Below are 20,034 nucleotides of genomic sequence, written 5' to 3' on the forward strand. Positions count from 1 at the left end.
TGAAGTGCACAATCAATTTTCTTGGTCGTTCCGAGGTTGAATTGCAACATCATTCAGCTAGCCAGTTATTGCTACTCCTGTACACCTCATTGCAATCTGAGATGCTGCCAACAGTATGATGCCATAGCGAATTTATAAGATGGGGTTTGAGCTGTACCTAACCACACAGTTATGAGCGTAGAGAGACAGAGTCAAACAGTAGGCTAAGCTTACATCCTTGAGGTGTGCCTGTGTTTGTTGTCAAAAAGAAGGAGCTGTTATCTGCACTGACTATGGTTGCCTGATGATGTTAAGGATCCAGTTGCAGAAGGAGGTACAGGCACCTGGGTTTCAGCTTATAGGTTAGTAGTGAGCTGTTGAAGGCCAGGCTGTAATCGATAAACAGTAGCCTGACATATGTTTTGCTGTTGTCCAGGTATTCCATAGTCAATTGGAAAGCCAGTGAAATTGCAACTGATGTATTGTGGCAGTAGGTTCAGGACTGTGCTCAGGTAGGGGTTAATTCTAGCCATGTCCAACCTCTCAAAGCACTTCATCATAGTAGATGTGAATGCTACTAAGCGATCACTACTGGAGCAGCTCACCCTGCTCTTCTGTAGCACTGGTATGATTGATGCCCTTTTGTAGCAGATAGAAACCTCAGACCACAGCAATGAGAGCTTGAAGTTTTCCTTGAACATTTCAGCTAGTTGGTCATTACAGGTGTTCAGTGCCATATCAGGCACACCACCTGACTCTTTGCAAGGGTTCACCTTTTTGAAGATGTTCTGATGTCATTCTCTGAGATAGAGATCACATGGTCACCAGATGCAGATAGCGTAATAATTTAAACAGTAAAAGTGTGAGGAGGGAAAAGGCATTTTATTTCATCCTAGAATGAAAGGTACAGCAAAAGGCTTTTAAGTCTCTTTTGTCTCATTCATCCATGCAACAGAAATCTGTTTCGGTTGAATTACAGTCAGGTTGATAAGAATGGCAGTTGAACAATAATGGAAAGGTTATGAGGATAAAAAGAAATAAACTCTGTGACAGACCTGTGTAATTAATTATTTCCAGCACCTATTTTTAATTCAGATTTCCACTATATTGTATTTTTGCTTCTGTGTTGTTGAATCAAGCAGTATGTTTTCTGAAATCTTGCTCCAGGATCTGTAATGGAATAACTTGCCGAAAAATATTATGTCCTTGGAAGATGTTGTTTCTCAGGTTGAAAACTTTAGAAACATACTGGAATTTGGTGATGTGACTTGCATAATTGAAAAGGGAAACAATAACTAAACAAAAGGAGGAGGGAAAAATTGATGCTGCTGGAAAATGTAGCTCTCTCTTATGTAGTCATTAGAATAGTCCTATTTCCAAACTGAGTTTTTGCTTATCTTGATGAATACGTTGTTTAGAAAATGTGGAATTTAAACACTCAAAAGGAAAATGAGCTCTCTGTTTCTAGTAGCAGTATATCCTGTTACCCAGCAACTCTTAGATAATGTCAGTCATCAATAACAGAAAGGATGCTTTGTGGTAAAACAAGGGATCTCATGTTTCCAGAGTTCTATAAAGTGGGCAAGTTGGAGCGATTAAAAGGATGAAGTATTCTCTGTGTGTGAGAAAACACGGTATTTAAATGAGAAATAATTTTATCGATGTGAACAATTAGTGCACTAATTGTGAATATATGAGGACGGGAATAGGCTACTTGGGTTCAGCAGATAGTTCCATCTCTCAATTAGATCTTGGCTGACCTGAGACCTAATCCATATATCTGCCCTATTCTCTGTCTGTCCTTTAGTATCCTTGCTATTTTAAAATATGTAATTGAGCATTTTTGCAGAAAATGTCCCAAACTTTCCTGTCACAAAGAAGAGAAAATCTGCAGATGCTGGAAATCCAAGTTACACACGAAAAGTGCTGGAGAAACTCAACAGGCCAGGCAGCACCTACGGAAAAGAGTACAGTCAACGTTTTGGGCCGAGACCCTCAGCAGGACCTGCGAGAAAAGATGGAGTCAGAGTAAAGGGTGTGGGAGGGAAGGAGATGGAGAAGCACAAGGTGATAGGTGATGCTGGGAGGGGAAGGGGTGAAGTAAAGAGCCAGGAAGTAGATTGGTGAAAGAGATACAGGGCTAGAGAAGGGCAAATCTAATAGGAGAAGACCGAAGACCACGGAAGAAAGAAGAAGGGAGAGGCACACCAGAGGGTGGTGATGGGCGGGCAAGGAGATGAGGTGAGAAAGGGAAATGGGAATGGGGAATAGAGAAGGGGATGGGGGGATTAGCGGAAGTTTGTGAAACCAATGTTCGTGCCATCAGGTTGGAGGCTACCCAGACGGAATCCAAGGTGTTACTCTTCCAACCAGTGTGTGGCCTCACGTGACAGTAGAGGAGGCCATGTCTGGACAGGTCGGAATGGGAATGGGAAGTGTATTGTGCTGTAGGTTTTCTATGTTTCTATGTTAAAATGGGTGGCCACTGGGAGGTCCCTCTTTTTCTGGGGGACGGAGTGTAGGTGCTCATTGAAGCACCTTCCATGGCCTTCTGTCCTCTCCTGTTAGATTTCCCCTTCTCAAGCCCTGCATCTTTTACCAATCAACTTCCCAACTCTACTTCACCCCTACCCCCTCACGATTTCACATATCACTTTGTGTTTCTCCCTTCCCTCCCTCCACCCTTTTACTCTGACTCCTCATATTTCTTTTTCCAGTCCTGATGAAGAGTCTTGGCCCAAAATGTCTACTGCACTCTTTTCCATAGATGCTGCCTGGCCTGCAGAGTTCCTCCAGCTTTTTGTGTGTGTTACCCAAACTTTTCCCAATCTGCATATGGAAGTATTTCTTAACATTATTCAAGTTAGATATGTTTCCAGTTTTCAAGCCATGCCATCCAGAATTAGACTTCACAGCAGTGGCAGTGATTTTTGTTTATGTATCTTTTTCCATTATTTTTAATGTGTTAGAAGTTTAAATATCTTCCTTGATGAACTCTTCATTTCACAGGCTGCCTTGTTGTGGTCCTTGCACCTTTTTGTCTACCTACTCTGCCCTTTCTCTGCCCTATAACACTATATTCTGCAAACACGAGGAAATCTGCAGATGCTGGAAATTCAAGCAACACACTCAAAATGCTGGTGGAATGCAGCAGGCCAGGCAGCATCTATAGGAAGAAGCACAGTTGACGTTTCAGGCCGAGACCCTTCGTCAGGACTAATTGAAAGAAAAGATAGTAAGAGATTTGAGGGGGGGGGGGGGGAATCCAAAATGATAGGGGAAGACAGGAGGGGGAGAGATAAAGCTAAGAGCTGGAAAGTTGATTGGCAAAAGGGATACACAGCTGGAGAAGGGAAAAGATCATGGGACAGGAGGCCTAGGAAGAAAGAAAGGGGGAGGGGAGCACCGGAAGGAGATAGAGAACAGGCAAGGAGTGATTGTGAGAGTGGTAGAGAGAGAAAAAATGGGGGGGGGGGGGAGAGGAGAGATAAATAAATAAATAAATAAGGGATGGGGTGAGAAGGGGAGGAGAGGCATTAACGGAAGTTAGAGAAGTCAATGTTCATGCCATCAGGTTGGAGGCTACCCAGCCGGTATATAAGGTGTTGTTCCTCCAACCTGAGTGTGGCTTCATCTTGACAGTAGAGGAGGCCATGGATAGACATATCAGAATGGGAATGGGACGTGGAATTGAAATGTGTGGCCACTGGGAGATCCTGCTTTCTCTGGCAGACAGAACATAGGTGTTCCGCAAAATGGTCTCCCAGTCTGCGTCTGGTCTCACCAATATATAGAAGGCCGCATCGGGAGCACCGGACGCAGTATTTCACACCATCCAACTCACAGGTGAAGTGTCGCCCCACCTGGAGGGACTGTCTGGGGCCCTGAACGGTGGTGAGGGAGGAAGTGTAAGGGCAGATGTAGCACTTGTTTCGCTTACAAGGATAAGTGCCAGGAGTGAGATCGGTGGGAAGGGATGGGGGGGGACGAGTGGACAAGGGAGTTGCGTAGGGAGTGATCCCTGCAGAAAGCAAAAGGGGAGGGGGGGAGAGAAAGATGTGCCTGTAGTGGGATCTCGTTGGAGGTGGCGGAAGTTACGGAGAATTATATGTTGGACCCGGAGGCTGGTGGAGTGGTAGGTGAGGACAAGGGGAACCCTATCCTGAGTGGGGTGGCGGGAGGATGGTGTGAGAGCAGATGTGTGTGAAATGGGAGAGATGCGTTTGAGAACAGAGTTTGATGGTGGAGGAAGGGAAGCCCCTTTCTTTAAAATAGTGGTCACTAACCCGTCGATCGCAATCGACTAGTCGATCTTTGAGACTTCCCCAGTAGATCCCGAAAAAAAAAAGAAAAATAAATGCACAAATACTGTTGAGAGATTGTTTCTGGGTTGCGGGGTTTTAGTTCTGTTCTTTCTGCCCAGTGCGCGTGCGTGTAGCTCCCCTGCACTACACAGTATAATTCAGTGGTCCCCAACCACCGGGCCGCAGGGAAACGATACGAGTCAGTTGCACCTTTCTTCATTCCCTGTCATGCCCACTGTTGAGCTTGAACCCACGTGAGGTCATCAGTCGCCTAAACGCAGTGATACCCTCGCACCAGGGTTCATTGGTTGGCCTCGCACAGCCGACGGGAAGTGCCGTCGCTACTGACCTGGAGCGCTGCCTCTAAACCTGTTTAACACACCGAATGTTCGTGGGGAACCCAGTGCTAAAATATTTGCAGATGACCTAATTCGGGCTCAGCATTTCGTAAGTATCAGAGCAGCTACCTCGCTGCGATCTACTGAAACAAACTTTTGTCGGCCGATAGATCCTACAAGGGGGCGGGCGTGCCTTGTTGCACTCCTCGCTCAGTCGCTCGCTCACTCCGGACTGCGACCGCTGCAGCCCCAGCACGGGGACCTCCGGCCCTGACCTTGTCCTCTCACCCGACCCACGACCAACTGCACCTTGCCAAGCCGTCTGGCCGCGGGCAGGCGGGAGGCCGGAGTTCAGGCCGGGAGGCTGTCCGAGGCAATAAAGCCCTCAAAACTGCTTCGGTACCTTGAGTCCAAGCGCTCCGCACTTAAAGACAAAAGTGTTGAGTTTTGTGAGCGGAAAAAACGTGAGCAGCGCGGGACAGAAGCTAGGTGCCGAGAGCTGCAAAAACTAAATTGTGGAATAGACTGGACATAAGGAACCTGCTTCGAGTATCGCTGTATTCCCGTCGTGTTTAACCCCCCCCCCCCCCACTGTCAGCCGGTCCGCAAGAATATTGTCAACATTAAAGCGGTTCGCAGTGCATAAAAGGGTGGGTACCCTGGTGTTCATACATTATTTCTACTTCTGGGTTGCGGGGTTTTACTTCCGGTCTTTTCTGCCCTGGTGCGCATGCGTCTAACTAATTGATCTGGGGTCGATCTTGCCTTGAACTAAGCCGAGGTAGGGGATCTTGGGCTTAAAAAGGTTGGTGACCACTACTTTAAAAGGAAGACATCTGCTTCATCCTGGAATGAAAAGCCTCATCCTGAGAGCAGATGTGGTGGAGACGGAGGAATTGCGAGAATGGGGTGGCATTTTTGCAAGAGACAGGGTGGGAAGAGGAATAGTCCAGGTAGCTGTGAGAGTCCATAGGCTTATAGTAGATATCAGTAGATAAGCTGTCTCCAGAGATAGAGACAGAAAGATCAAGAAAGGGGAGGGAGGTGTCAGAAATGGACCAGATAAATTTGAGGGCAGGGTGAAAGTTGGAGGCAAAGTTAATGAAGTCAATGAGCTCAGCATGCATGCAAGAGGCAGCGCCAGTGCAGTCATCCATGTAGCGAAGGAAAAGTGGGGGACAGATACCCGTCCTATATTCTGCATGCTGTTGTGCTTTTCTCTTTGTAATATTTTCTTTGTAACATTTCAATGTACATGTGTTTTGAAATTATCTGTATGGACAGCAAGCAAACAAAAGTTCTTCACTGTATTGTGGAGTGTGACAATAATAATATGAAGAAAAGAAAGATCAAACATGGTTTGTACGGTTGTGCATAGCTCAACCATTTTTCTTGTTGGATGTTTGCGCCTCAAAAGTATATAGTTGTTGCATATAAAATACTAATTGCTGTTTATGATGTATATAAATGACCTGGATGAAAATATAGACGGATGGATTTGTAAGCTTACAAATGATACGAAGATTGTTGGTGTTGTGGTTAGCGTGAATGACTGGCAAAGAGTACAGCAGGATAAAAGTCAGTTGTAGATTTGGACAGGGAAATGACAGATGGAGCTTAACCTGGCTGAATGTGAATTGTTGCACCTTGGAAGGTCAAGTGTAAAGAGACCCTTAACAGTATTGTGGAGCAGAGCGGTCTTGGCATCCAAGTTTGTAGCTCCCTGAAAGTGGCTACACAGGTTGATAGGTTGGTTAAAAAGGCAAATGGCATACTTGCTTTTATTAGTTAAGGCACTGAGTTCAAAAGTCAGTAAGTTATGTTGCAGCTTTATAAAACTCTATTTGGGCTGCATCTGGAGTATTGCATACAGTACTAGTCGACCCATTAAAGGAAGATGTCAAGCCTTTGGAGTGGGTAATGAAGAGGTTTACTACGATGCTGCCTGTATTAGAGGGCATGTGCTCTACTGAGAGGTTGGACAAACTTGGGTTGTTTTCTCTGGAGTGGCAGAGGCTGAGGTGAGATCTGATAAGCGGTTTATAAGATTATGAGAGGTATAGATAGAGTAGACAGACATTATTTTTTCCCTGAGTTTTGACATGTCTAATACCAGAGGACATGCATTTATTGTGAGAGGGGATAATTTCAAAGGAGATGTGAGGGGCAAGTTTTTTTTTGCCCAGAGTGGTGGGTGCCTAGAATGGGATGATGGTAGATGCAGATACATTGGAGACTTTTAAAGAGATGTTTAGATAGGCATATAAATGGAAATATATGGCTGTTGTGTAGGCGGAGGGACACGTTTAGTTTGCAATAGATTACTAATGTACTTGGTTTAGCACAGCATTGTGGGCCGAAGGGCCTGTTCCTCTGCTTAACTGTTCTGTGTTTTATTATGAATGTTAGCCATTGTGTATGTTATGCCTAATAATGTAGTTTTCCAGTGCACAAAAGCCAGCTTGTGCCTCATATCTTTGTAATTTGCTTTGTTTGAGTCATGGCCCAGCTTTTGAATTGAACCAAGTCATTTCCAAAATTTTAAATATTTTGATTCATAGTCCTGCTTTTAAAATAGCCTATTTCCCATAAGTTCTTTAATATTCTGATCTAACAAACCACCTCAGGTGCATTTCATGAATTTGTCCTTTATGCTGTTTCTCAATTGTTTTTCTCTGGTCTGTGTGAAGCTTAGTGTCTCATGATTATTGTTTTACCCTTATTGTGTCTTTAATTTACTGTTTTATGTTTTGCCCTGCATTACCACTGTAGTTTTCTACCTTTAGTTATTTCTTAACTCAACTGAAATTGGTATTGCCTCTTGGTTTTCTCCGATCTGTTCTCTCTACTGCCTTCCTCCCATTCTTGATCACCAGGATTATCCCTGCTTTTCCATTTTGCCTGACTCGTGTGAAAGTTCAACATCCTAGTGTATTTAATTCCCAATTTTAATTTCTTTTTGTCCTGTCCTCACTAAATGTTCATGTTTACCTTCCAAAAGTGGTTGGACACTGGTTGGAAATCACAAATACTTATCTGATCTTTTAAAACATATTTCTCTTCAACTTATTCTCTTTTAAGTAAGCTTATTTGCAATTTCCTAACCCATCAAAAACCAAGAAGGAGTCTACTGCAGTAGAGTAGAATAGAGAAAATCATCTTGTTTTTAATTCTCAGCAGTGAATCTCAGCAATGAATTTCCTAGTATATTAATTCCATTCAATTTAACTTTTCACTGCATTTTGACACCTTTTTTAAATATTTGAGCAACAAATTTTCAGATTTGTATAGAAGTACTAATTGTTAGGTTAGAGCATCCTATGTGTTACCTTATCCCTAATGCATGTGACAGTTTAGTGAAGAGAGGTTCAAAAAGAGACACTATGTCTTTTGAAAGCAATGTTTGGAATGGTTTAAACAGCTAGTTCCTTGTATAATTTGGAAAACTTTTGAGGAACCGCAAGCATGGAAATTAATTGTATGAGTTCAACTGTGAAGAGAGATTGATGCATTTTTTTTGTAATTTTAACATTTTGGCTAAAATTTTGGCTTGTGATTGAATTAATTTTACTTGTAGAGGATGAATGCACACGCACCTCCTGGCAGGTGGCTTGGATGTACAAAGTTGTCATTTTTGCTAGCATATATTTGGTTCAGAAGAACTTGATGTGCATTGCCTGAGGATAGGGTGATGACCTTTCATGCTTTAAGAGATTCTAGGTGAACTTTGGAAGTCAGTACTGTACAGAACACCTTCCCATTGTGAAAAACATCCTGAAGTAAGAAGGAAAATAAATTACACCTTGTCCCATGACACTTCCGTACAAAGAATACAGTGCCAATGTAGTCCAGTGCATCTGTAGCACTGACATTGGACAGTAATCTGTTCCATTTTGTCAGAATAGATAAATATTATCTTTTCTCAAACCTGTCGGACAACACCAAGAATGCTAGAGTGAGTAATGGAATAAAATAAATGAGGTCACATGCTGTTAGCAAGAGATAAATTATAAAAGGTTGTTTTAAAAGTATCAAATTATCAAATAAACAGGAATGTGTTATCCTTCTATTTCAGCTAAAATGTTGTCTTGCATTGGCTAAAACGAAGGGATTGAAAGATAAAATCATATGGCAGAGGCTTCACCACAGTTGTTTATATTCATCTAAAAGGCTTTCAAATTTTTTGTCTCTATGAACATGAAAGATAAATTAGGAAACCAAATTAAGCTGGCAATAAATTTTGCCTAGTTTCTCCAGCCTTCTGCTGGATGGAACATGAGAACAATTGGTTTTGTCTATTCTATCTCTTTCTTTTCATTGGATATGATAAAAAGCCTTCTTTAGAATTTTGTTCAGGATCTGTGCACCACTGATAAAGCCAATGTGATTGACCTCAAACATCCACAACCATCTTTCTTTGTGAATGATTTCCCCCTCAGTGCTTATTATAACACAGAAAGGAGTCATTCAGCTCATCCATAAGACATGGGAGTAGAATTAGACCGTTTGACTTATGTACCCTGATTTCTTTCAGCTTTTTGAGCACCTTCTTCCATGTAATAGTAACAGCACTCACTTCTCTTCCCTCACACCGTTCAACATCTGGCACTCTGCTGGTGTCTTCCACAGTGAAGACTGATGCAAAATATTCATTTAGTTCATCTGCAAATCATTGTCCCAGGTCATTATTTCTCCAGCCTAATTTTCTAGCTGTCCTATGTCTACTCTCATCTCTTTTTTTAATTTTTTACCTACTTGAAAAAGCTTTTAATCTCCACTTTGATATTGTTTGCTGGCTTGCTTTCATATCTCATCTTTTCTCTCCTAATGATTCTTTTTGTTGCTGTCTAAGTTTTTAAAAGCTTCCCAATTTTCTATCTTCCCACTAATTTTTGCTTTTTTTTATGCCCTCTCTTTTGCTTTTTGACAATGCTTCCATTGTCAGCCACAGTTCTGTTATTTTGCCGTTTGAGTATTTCTTCATTTTTGGCATACAGCTATCCTCATTTTTCCCAGAAAATCCCACCATTGTTGCTCTGCTGTCATCCCATCCAGCGTCTCCTTCCAATTTACTTTGGCCAATTCCTCTCTCATACCACTTTAATTTCCTTTACTCCACTGAAGTAAAGGAAGTCCACTACGCCAGACTTCCCTTTCTCCCTCATCCGCAGAGCAATCCGGTCAGTTTTAACCCCGCCCCACTTGTATCCTCATAACTTATTTTCCCCTCAACTCCTCTTTTGAGTCTTTGCCACGAATCTACATCATAGTAAATTTTCAGGAGCCAGTTGACCTTCCAGTGTATCTTTGAGACTTTGGAAGAAACCAAAGTACCTGTTGAAAATCACATGGTCACCAGGAGAATGTGGAAACTCGACACCGGCATTCCCTGAAATCAAGAACAGACCTGTGTTGCAAGAGCTCTGAACCAGTGACTCTAAGAGCTGCATCTCTGTGCCAATTGAAATGCATAATGCTGCTGGGTCATCTTGATTAAGCTTTTGGATTAACAAATGTTAAAATAGTACATATGTTTCAAAATAGTTCACTCTCCCAATCACACTGCAAACTGTTAGTAATGACGATACTTGTAGATTATGTCAGTGTAATTCTAGAACGATTTTCTAACTAATTTACATTTGAACTTCTAAAACATAGTCTCAACTTCATTTCCTAACTTGCCTTTAATGGCACATATTGCTGGTGCCTGCCCAAAAAGAGCTATGTGCAAAATATTTTGAAAAGTTTCAAATATTAAATTGTAATAATCCCTTTTTATATGGAGGAATTTAGATACAGCTCCTGTTAAAATCTTAACGTACAGCCATCAAGATGATAGCTGTTGTACTTTTGAAAACTTAGTTTAATTCTGTGCTAACAGTTTGTACTCAGCAATGAAAACCGGATGCTCCACAAACCACTCAGAAGCAGTGGAGAGAAATGAAGTCAATGTTTCAGATCCTCTCATCAGAACTGTCCTTTGCAGTTTCTTGCAAATAGAATTGCATTGTCGTTGTCTCAGCTGACAATGTCCTGAATAGCCATTTGCAAAGCGATAACCAGTGGAAGTATTTCCAGCAAGACAGCAGAAGTATGTCAATAATTCCTACTGGTATTCAGAGCTGTCAGTATTTGGAGAGAGCCTTTATAAAGTGCCATTGATTGCACGAGTAATAGTAGAGATATGAGAGATGAATGTTGGCCAGGTCTTTGGGGAGATATGGCTGCTGCTTCTTAAAATGCTATGAAACCTCTTCCCTGACAAGACTGGCTCTAATGACATCTGAATTATGGCACTTGCTTAAAGTTGTATCAATAACTTTTCAAAGTCCTGTAAGTTTTGTGAACAAGGATGAATTAATAAAATATTTAAATATAAAATTTGTTTTTGGGAAAGGGGTGCAGTGGTCTAAATATACACAAGAATTAATGGAAAACAGAAACTGAACATTAATTCGAGACTAATTTGTAACTGACAATTAGATACAAAAGACTAAACTATAACTAAATTCCTTCAATGGAGATGAGTCGAAACTTGATATCCAACAGTACAAGTAAAATGTGAAGAATCTAGGACAGAAAGAACACTTGAAGCTGTCTGGGAAAAGACCTTTATTGCATTCACATTTTTTCTTTATTATTTGACTCTGACAAGCAGAAATACTCAACTTGCATGGAATAAGGGCATGGAATAAGCAAAATTGTTGATCATGGCCCTGACTTACAAAGACACTGTTCTGATTTTTTTCATACTAGGCTACATATTAATTCAATAAACAACAGATATCTCGGTTTAATGACAAAAACAAATATTGAAGCTAAGGCCATTTTTCTTCAGTACAGTCAGATATAATGGTCAGAATTTAGTAGAGTGATATTGGAGTAGCCTTTTTTTTAGCAATGCTGATGACAACTTTAGGATTTCATGTTTGAAGATGGAAGTCCAAAAATAGCTATGGTGTGAACATACAAGGGTTTCAACACTTAATTCAGCACAATGTTCAACAAAGGAGTATAAATTTGGGTGAGATGCTCTCTGCTTATGGGGGAAACTTGTCTAATGATTTGATGTGAGATCTTAAGAGGAAATATGCAGTGTTTTGCTAGCTATACGGAGGACAAAGACTATGAGAAAGTTTGAGCAATTGTTAGTTTGATTATTTTAGAAAAGATTCTCCAATGCATTTTAGTTTAGATCTCTTTTGACCTTGAAAAGTGTTGTGAGGATTAAAAGTTTTTTTGTTTCTTGTGTATTGAACATTTTAAAAATATTGAACCTATTTACTACAGCAATGCTTAGACTTTTTATAAGGTTAGTGTTTGTAATAATTTAGTTAAGTCTGGCTCTGTATTATCTGTGAGCAACCCTGGTTTTGGCCAAACAAGTGATGCCACTTTCCACCTTAGTAACGTGAAATTTGGATGTGCAGGATTATAGCAGGATAAGCTATAATAATAGAAAGAGAAAAAGTGAGTCAAAGTCACAGATAGATGACTGACAGCAATAGTCAGTTCTGATACTGGAAGAGTGTGTTACCTAAATTTGGAAAATTTTATATTGAGTTCTGAAAACTATAACATACCCAGACAGAGAAGCAATGTTGTACTGCCAGGTTTGTCTTGTGCCTTATTATAAAGCAGATAAAAGGGAACGCCACCACTTGGAAATCCCTCTCTAAGTCACTCACCATCCTGACTGGGAAACATATCGCCGTTCCTTCATTGTCACTGGGTCAAAATCATGGCATTCTCTCCCTAACGGCACTGTGGGTGTGCCTACACCTCAGGAACTGCAGTGGTTCGAGAACGCAACTCATCACCACCTTCTCAAGGGCACCTAGGGATTGGCAATAAATGGTGGCTTAGCTGGCAATGCCTACATCCCATAAATAAATACAGGCAGTCCCTGGGTTATGAACAAGTTCCGTTCCTGAGTCTGTCTTTAAGTCAGATTTGTACGTAAGTTGGAAAAAGTACATTCGGTATTACTTAGCGTCAGTTAGTCAAACATTTGTCTTAGTATATAGTATATATTTTACCTTTCTATGCATATAAAACACTTAAGAAATGTATGTATTCCAATAATTAAACCACTGCGTTGCTTAGTAATAATTGTAGCTTTCAGCGGGGCAGGGCCTTTCACATGCTCCATTATTCTCACTTTATCCTTTATCCTTTAAAATTGTTCCAATCGTTGACCAACTGTAGCCTAACGCTTTTCCAGTGACTGATGATGTTTCACCTCTTTCCAAACACTTTATTATTTCCACTTTATTTTCAATCGTGATCGCTTCCCGTCAATGGAACAGAAACACTGCGAGTGGCAGGTCTCAAGCTCTGCCAGGTCTTAAGGACCACCGCACTAAGACATGTTAAATGGGACAAGTGGGGGATGTGCTGGATTTGCATATTTGATCCTCCACAATATTCCGCGTGGAAATTTAAACTGGAGGTGGCGGTGTTTTTTATACGAGGTCAAGTTGCGAGCTCGACATCAACCTGGTGTGCTCAGGAGCGGTCTGTCACTGGATCGAACTCGGGAGCCTCCATTCTCGAACCCGGCGCTGATCTCACTGCGCCACCAGCCGACCGGAAAGTGGTGGGGGTGGGGGGTCAGGGTGAATCTTGCTAAGAAAAATTTAAGCCAAATACAAAGTTATGCACTCAACACAGTGTCAGTGGGTTGGAGCTTCAGAACAGAGTAGACAAGCTGCTTGAGAAATGTAGAATGTTCCACAATAGAAAGACAAACCATTCAAGAATTAAGTAGATTGAAATTCTTCAACTAAAACCACTGTCTCAATTGTACTGCTGGATTTGGCATGTGAAATAGGAAAGGGAAGTTGATGTTTTTGGGAGATTCCTTTCAATAGCAGTAGAAATTCATTGAGGATTTCTGGTCCCTTTTAGTCATTCCTATGTCTCAACTGCTTTGTATCCCACCTCAGTGGCCGAACCTTTTAATGTCATATCCCTCAGCTTCAGAATTACACCCCCCACCACCCAAAGCCCAGGTCATTTGTAAGGTCCTTTTGTTCTAGTTCATTATAAAGCTGTGCCTACATTGAATGGAAGTCAGGACAGAATATCCATTGTAACTCAGATTTAAAGTGGCAGCTCTGTCTCTGTGCAATACACCCTGATGGTGCAACCCTTGTAGTAAATTTCATAATTTAACATTTTTTCATCGTTCTTTAGATGTGGCTGTTCCTTTCTCTTTCAGTTGATTGTTTTTTCACCTTCTGTTTCTAAATGTCAGTTTTTAATGTAATTGATACCTTAAGAACTTTGACTTGTATCATGTAACAGACATTCTCTTCATTTTTTTTCCACCCTCCCACCCTGCAATTTGTACATACTTGCTTTTAAATTTTCCAGTCTTGAATCAAAGATCCTTGATATGAAATGTCATCTCTGTTCTCTTTCCATGGATGCTGCCTCATGCATTGTGTTTTTATTTTGGAATTTAACCATCAGCAACTTTTTTCTTCCAAGAAAAATATTTGATGTGTTTTAAGGTTTGGCAGTTTAACTGTACTCTGAGTCCAATGCTTCAAGTCAAATAATATGAACTGGATGCAACTTGCATCTCAACCATCTGTGAAATGAACATCATGATTCTTATCATTTGGCAGTTTGTTTTATCATTGATTTGCAAAAAAACATAAACAAAAAAGGTCCACTTTGCAAAGGGACCCAAAAGCAGAGCTTAGATCAGAGACGGCATCCAAATAATGCCACCTTGGACTGATCAACTTGTATGTCAGGTGGCCACCTACTTAACAATCCCAAAGCCCTTCATACTTGAAGCTACAACCCATACAGATAGTCACCATACAAGTTGCTGATGGTGACAGGAGTCGTGCAACAGGGCATCATATTTCCACAAATAAAACTTGCACATTGCTGCTTTTACTTTCTCAGTATGTCTTAGAGTAAACATGTTTGGTAAAGCCAAAATTAGAATCCATTACATCAATGCTGACTACTCAGTATTTATTTATTTGTTTGCTTATTATAACTTATAGGAATTTGTATGTCTTGCACTGTACTACCACAAAACAACAAATTTCATGACCTGTTATTATATGATAGTGATAATAAATCTGATTCTGATCCTCATACTTCTGATCTTTGGAAATGACTGGTCCTTTTGTATCTGAGTGTGAATTTGCAATTGTCAGCCTATTGCTGATTCTTCACTCTGAGTGCCTACATCTGCATTCATTATGATCAGTGTAAGCATCACCATAGTCTACTGCATGGATTCAAATTTGGGGTACCCAAATCAATCATAGTTCTGTTAGCTTATTGAATCATTTAACTATGTAGATGGCAAATATCAAGGCCAGTACCAAGTTTGTGGGAGTGCACATAAGGGACAATCTCATCTGGTCCCTCAGCACCACCTCTTAGGTCAAGAAATCATGGCAGCATCTCCACTTCCTTAAGAGATTGAGGCAAGCAAGCACTTCCCTCCTCCAATTTTTACAGGAGCACCATTCAGAGTGTCCTGACTAGCTGCTTCCCATGTCTAGTACGGGAATTGCAAGGCATCCGAGGGCAAGACCCTATATAGGATTGCGAGGGCTGCTGAAAGGATCATGAGTGCCTCTCTTCCATCTATCCGAGATACTTATCAGGAGTGCTGCATGCACAGGGCCATTAGCATTATTAAGAATTCCTTCCATCCTTCCGACAATCTCTTTGACCCCCTGCCATCATTCAGGAGGTACCGTAGATTAGGACAAGGGCTGTTAGATGGGAAACAGCTTCTTCCTTCAGGCTCTGAGACTAGTGAACTCCCTGCCACCATCAGGTGTCATCACAAATGAAGCGCCAGTCGCATTATACTTTTTAACTTGCGTTATAAGTTCACATTATTGTTTAAGTTATATGTAGTAATTGAATGACAATAAACTTAAACTTGATCTAAGCTGGTATTGAATGCCTGTAGTTATGAGCTTAAGAATATTGAAGTTTCCTCAACCATAAGTGCTTAGAAAGTCATCTTAGAAACTTAGACCGTGTCAATGCGGAAAAGAAAGTGAGTGAAGATGAATGGTGTTTTAAATTACAAAGGCTAGCTTAGTAAGAAATTTTTTAAAAAAGCTTGAGTTTTGTCACTACTCCAGGCTATATTTGAGCATGATGTTCAACACAGTATATCACTTAGGTTCTCCATGTGTTATAAAATCTATATCATCAGTTCTAATGGATCATTACATTTGTCTTCTCAGCTTCAAGTGCCAAGTGTTAAAGGTTTTGACTTTGCCAAGCAGCATATTGGTCAACATGGTAAAGATGACATTTTGGTCATCCATGAAGGTTTGCCACCTGTCTCAGCAAAGGACAACTCACCATCTGAGAACGGTGATGTGTCTAGTCCTCAGCCGAAGACAGCCAAACTGTCCAAAGGGCTTCGACAGAGAAGTCGGTAAGCATAATCCATTACACAGAGCATTAACTGCTCAACAGCTAATGTTTCTTTCATTCAACGTGAAATTCCAATAAGTGATGATGCCACTTGAGTTTATGCCTCACTTCTCATGAGGCTGAAAAATGGCAGTGTCTTAAGCAGATTTGCTTGTGCACAGTGGTGAGGCATTGACCAGATTTAATGCAAAACTTGATCCTTGGCACCAGAGGATGAGGAAAGAAAAGAGAAATGTAAGTTTTACATCAAGAATGTGTAACTTGGGTGTTAAGAATTTTCCATTTTTACTTATAAAATGCATTGCTAGAGAATTTAACGAGTACAAATTTTAGAACATTTTGTCGAATTCCCACATGTTATGGTACTGATCTTCATACACTAGAAATAGTCAATGCGGACCCAGTTAGATTTTTCCAAGATGCTAAATGTAGAATTGAAATGTTTTATTTGAGGCTTAGCCTGAGGTCCTGACATCTTCATGACCCTAAAATCCTCCCTTGATGGCCTGTTTTTTGCTGATTTGATCTCTTCACTTATCTAATATAGAATAGTTATTCTGAGAGCTGGCAGTCCAGAAACCAACCCATTTCTTCCTGCTTTCCTTGAAATTGACTGAAGTCTTACTTTAGCAGCATTGCCAGTTATCGACAAGAAAACTGGAGTAAAAATTGATGTTTAAAGTTATTAATTAATGATGAATGAGCTCTGCTGCATGTAAGACTGATGTTTAGAAAGTGAGATGAGAATGTCAGTGTTAATTATTGAACTTTTCCACACACATAAGGAATGTTTGAAATAGTGTCGATTTGGTGTGGATTATGGTCAATTTCTCTTGGAGCCCTATCCCTGTGACAGTGTTCCATGATGCGTTTAATCCTTAACACAGTCCTTACTGCTCTTGCATTTTTCTAAGTATTGATTATTTTGACAAGTGGATCATTCCACTGTGAAGTTAATGACAAAGTATTAATTGCTATCTGCTCATTACAGTAATAATGTATTTGTGCGGAGACTCTCCCTTTTGTCACAATTGAGTGCTCTGATATAAATTTTTCAAACTAATCTTCAAACTTCAGAAGTCAAATTAGAATCCCTCATTTCCTGATGTTGCAACTTGTTTCAGCTGGCATTTTATTATACTAAGGCATTTGTGATGTATAACAGCTCCTAATCCACTATCATGAAGAAAGAGACAGCATTTTGTAGTGGGGTGGGGGGGGAGAATAGGTCTATAATTGAAAATTCTGATACATTCTCTGAAGCTAACTGTGGCTTTTGAAGGTTATTACACATCCTGCAATCTGCATTTTAAAAACAATCAGAAATCCAGTTGCAGTTCCAGTGAATTTATCTGAAATCTGTCTCATGTAAACTGGGCGAGTGGGGGGCGGGATTTGATGTTTTAAATGCAATGTCTGTCTTTGCAGAGTTTCACCTTCTGAAGCTGAATCCACTGCCAGTGAACAGTCCAGTGGCAGAGAATCTGTCGAGGATATTCCAAGAGCTCCTGCAATTCCTAGTGGCAATAAACACATGACAATCAGAAATGGTTTGTATCCTCTAACATATTAGTAATACATTGCAAATTTATACATGACATATTTTGAAATGAAAGAAATAAATGAAGCAGGAGCCAGTTAACATTTAGTACAGTAATTACTTGCATGATTTGGAGTTGACTCTGAGTACAGCCTTTGCAGAAGATGTTTTACCTTTAACGTGTAAACACATGTATTTTCTGTACAACAGTAAAGTGGAACCATTTCTTTTGGAGGCCTTTCCCACCTATTATTCCAAACACATGGATGAGCCTTTTTTTTCCCAGTTGACCCCAAAGGCATTTTGTTTCTCAGCTCAACCCTAGGGATATTCCAGTTACTCAGGTAAACCCAGTGGCATTCCAGTTTCCCATGAACCTGTGACTGAACTGTTTACAATAAACCAAGTTTATTTTGTACATGTTTTTTAGGGAGAAGGATAAGAAGCCTAAGCAATTAAGGTAGCGAGAAACTCTGCAGTTAACAAAAGCAACATTCAGCTTTGTTTTGTGCATTATTCTCAAATTCAAGTTCTAATCCAAATACTGTGCACTTGAAGTTACTATATAAACATAACTGCAGCCAGTATCTTTATAGTGAATAGGCAAATGCAAACTGTCCATGAGATACAAAATTATAGGCAACATTTTTACAGCTATATGAATGGCTGCAATATCATTAAACAAGTACACTATGTTATTTGAAAGATCTCAGTATACGCCATTGTTACTTATGTAGATGTATTTGTACATGAACACTGAATCTAAAATATTCTGTCCTGCACCAATTTGGAAGCATTGTTTATCCATGTGCTAATGTTTTCAGAATCAGGTTTAATATCACTGACATATTGTGAAATTTGTTTTTTGACAATAGAACAATGGAAGACATAAAATATTACAATAAGTTATAATAAGAAATGTATTAAAAATAAAGGGTGCAAAATAATGAGGTAGTATTTGTAGATTCATGGACAATTCAGAGATGTTTTAGAAATAAGTGCCCCATTACTATTACAAAAACATTATTTTTTATTTTGATATATATAATATGTGTGTGTGTATAAGTAATATAACCATATAACAATTACAGCATGGAAACAAGCCATCTCGGCCCTTCTAGTCCATGCCGAACGCTTACTCTCACCTATTCCAACTGACCCACACTCAACCCATAACCCTCCATTCCTTTCCTGTCCATATACCTATCCAATTTCACTTTAAATGACAATACTGAACCTGCCTCTACCACTTCTACTGGAAGCTTGTTCCACACAGCTACCACTCTCTGAGTAAAGAAATTCCCCCTCATGTTACCCTTAAACTTTTGCCCCCTAACTCTCAACTCATGTCCTCTTGTTTGAATCTCCCCTACTCTCAATGGAAAAAGCCTATCCACGTCACACTCTATCTATCCCCCTCATAATTTTAAGTACCTCTATCAAGTCCCCCCTCAACCTTCTACGCTCCAAAGAATAAAAACCTAACTTGTTCAATCTTTCCCTATAACTTAGGTGCTGAAACCCAGGTAACATTCTAGTAAATCTTCTCTGTACTCTCTCTATTTTGTTGACATCATTCCTATAATTCGGTGACCAGAACTGTACACAATACTCCAAATTCGGCCTTACCAATGCCTTGTACAATTTTAACATTACATCCCAACTCCTATACTCAATGCTCTGATTTATAAAGGCCAACATACCGAAAGCTTTCTTCAGCACCCTGTCCACATGAGATTCCACCTTTAGGGAACTATGCACCATTATTCCTAGAGCACTCTGTTCTACTGCATTCTTCAATGCCCTACCATTTACAATGTATGTCCTATTTGGATTATTCCTACCAAAATGTAGCACCTCACACTTATCAGCATTAAACTCCATCTGCCATCATTCAGCCCACTCTTCTAACTGGCCTAAATCTCTCTGCAAACTTTGAAAACCTACCGGGTACTTCATTATCCACAATGCCACCTACCTTAGTATCATCTGCATACTTACTAATCCAATTTACCACCCCATCATCTAGGTCATTAATGTATATGACAAACAACATTGGACCCAGTACAGATCCCTGAGGCACACCACTAGTCACTGGCCTCCAACCTGACAAACAGTTATCCACCACTACTCCCTGGCATCTCCTATCCAGCCACTGTTGAATCCATTTTACTACTTCAATATTAATACCTAACGATTGAACCTTCCTAACTAACCTTCCGTGCAGAACCTTGTCAAAGGCCTTACTGAAGTCCATATAGACAACATCCACTGCTTTACCCTCGTCAACTTTCCTCGTAACCTCTTCAAAAAATTCAATAAGTTTTGTCAAACATGACCTTCCATGCACAAATCCATGTTGACTGCTCCTAATCAGACCCTGTCTATCCAGATAATTATATATACCATCTCTAAGAATACTTTCCATTAATTTACC

The 20,034-nt window shown here is 40.3% G+C and overlaps 1 protein-coding gene across 2 annotated transcripts in view; it reads left to right on the plus strand.

Moving 5' to 3' along the window:
• The window catches only part of LOC140734679 (UPF0606 protein KIAA1549-like), a 269,781-nt gene that overhangs the window by 208,428 nt on the left and 41,319 nt on the right, over nt 1–20,034 (plus strand). For both annotated transcript variants that reach the window (XM_073058967.1, XM_073058968.1), the window contains exons 11-12: nt 15,862–16,058; nt 17,486–17,607. In XM_073058967.1, coding sequence (XP_072915068.1) covers nt 15,862–16,058; nt 17,486–17,607 — 319 coding nt within the window. The remainder of the gene's footprint in view (nt 1–15,861; nt 16,059–17,485; nt 17,608–20,034) is intronic.

Source organism: Hemitrygon akajei, chromosome 10, assembly GCF_048418815.1.
Source record: "Hemitrygon akajei chromosome 10, sHemAka1.3, whole genome shotgun sequence".
Lineage (NCBI taxonomy): Eukaryota > Metazoa > Chordata > Chondrichthyes > Myliobatiformes > Dasyatidae > Hemitrygon > Hemitrygon akajei.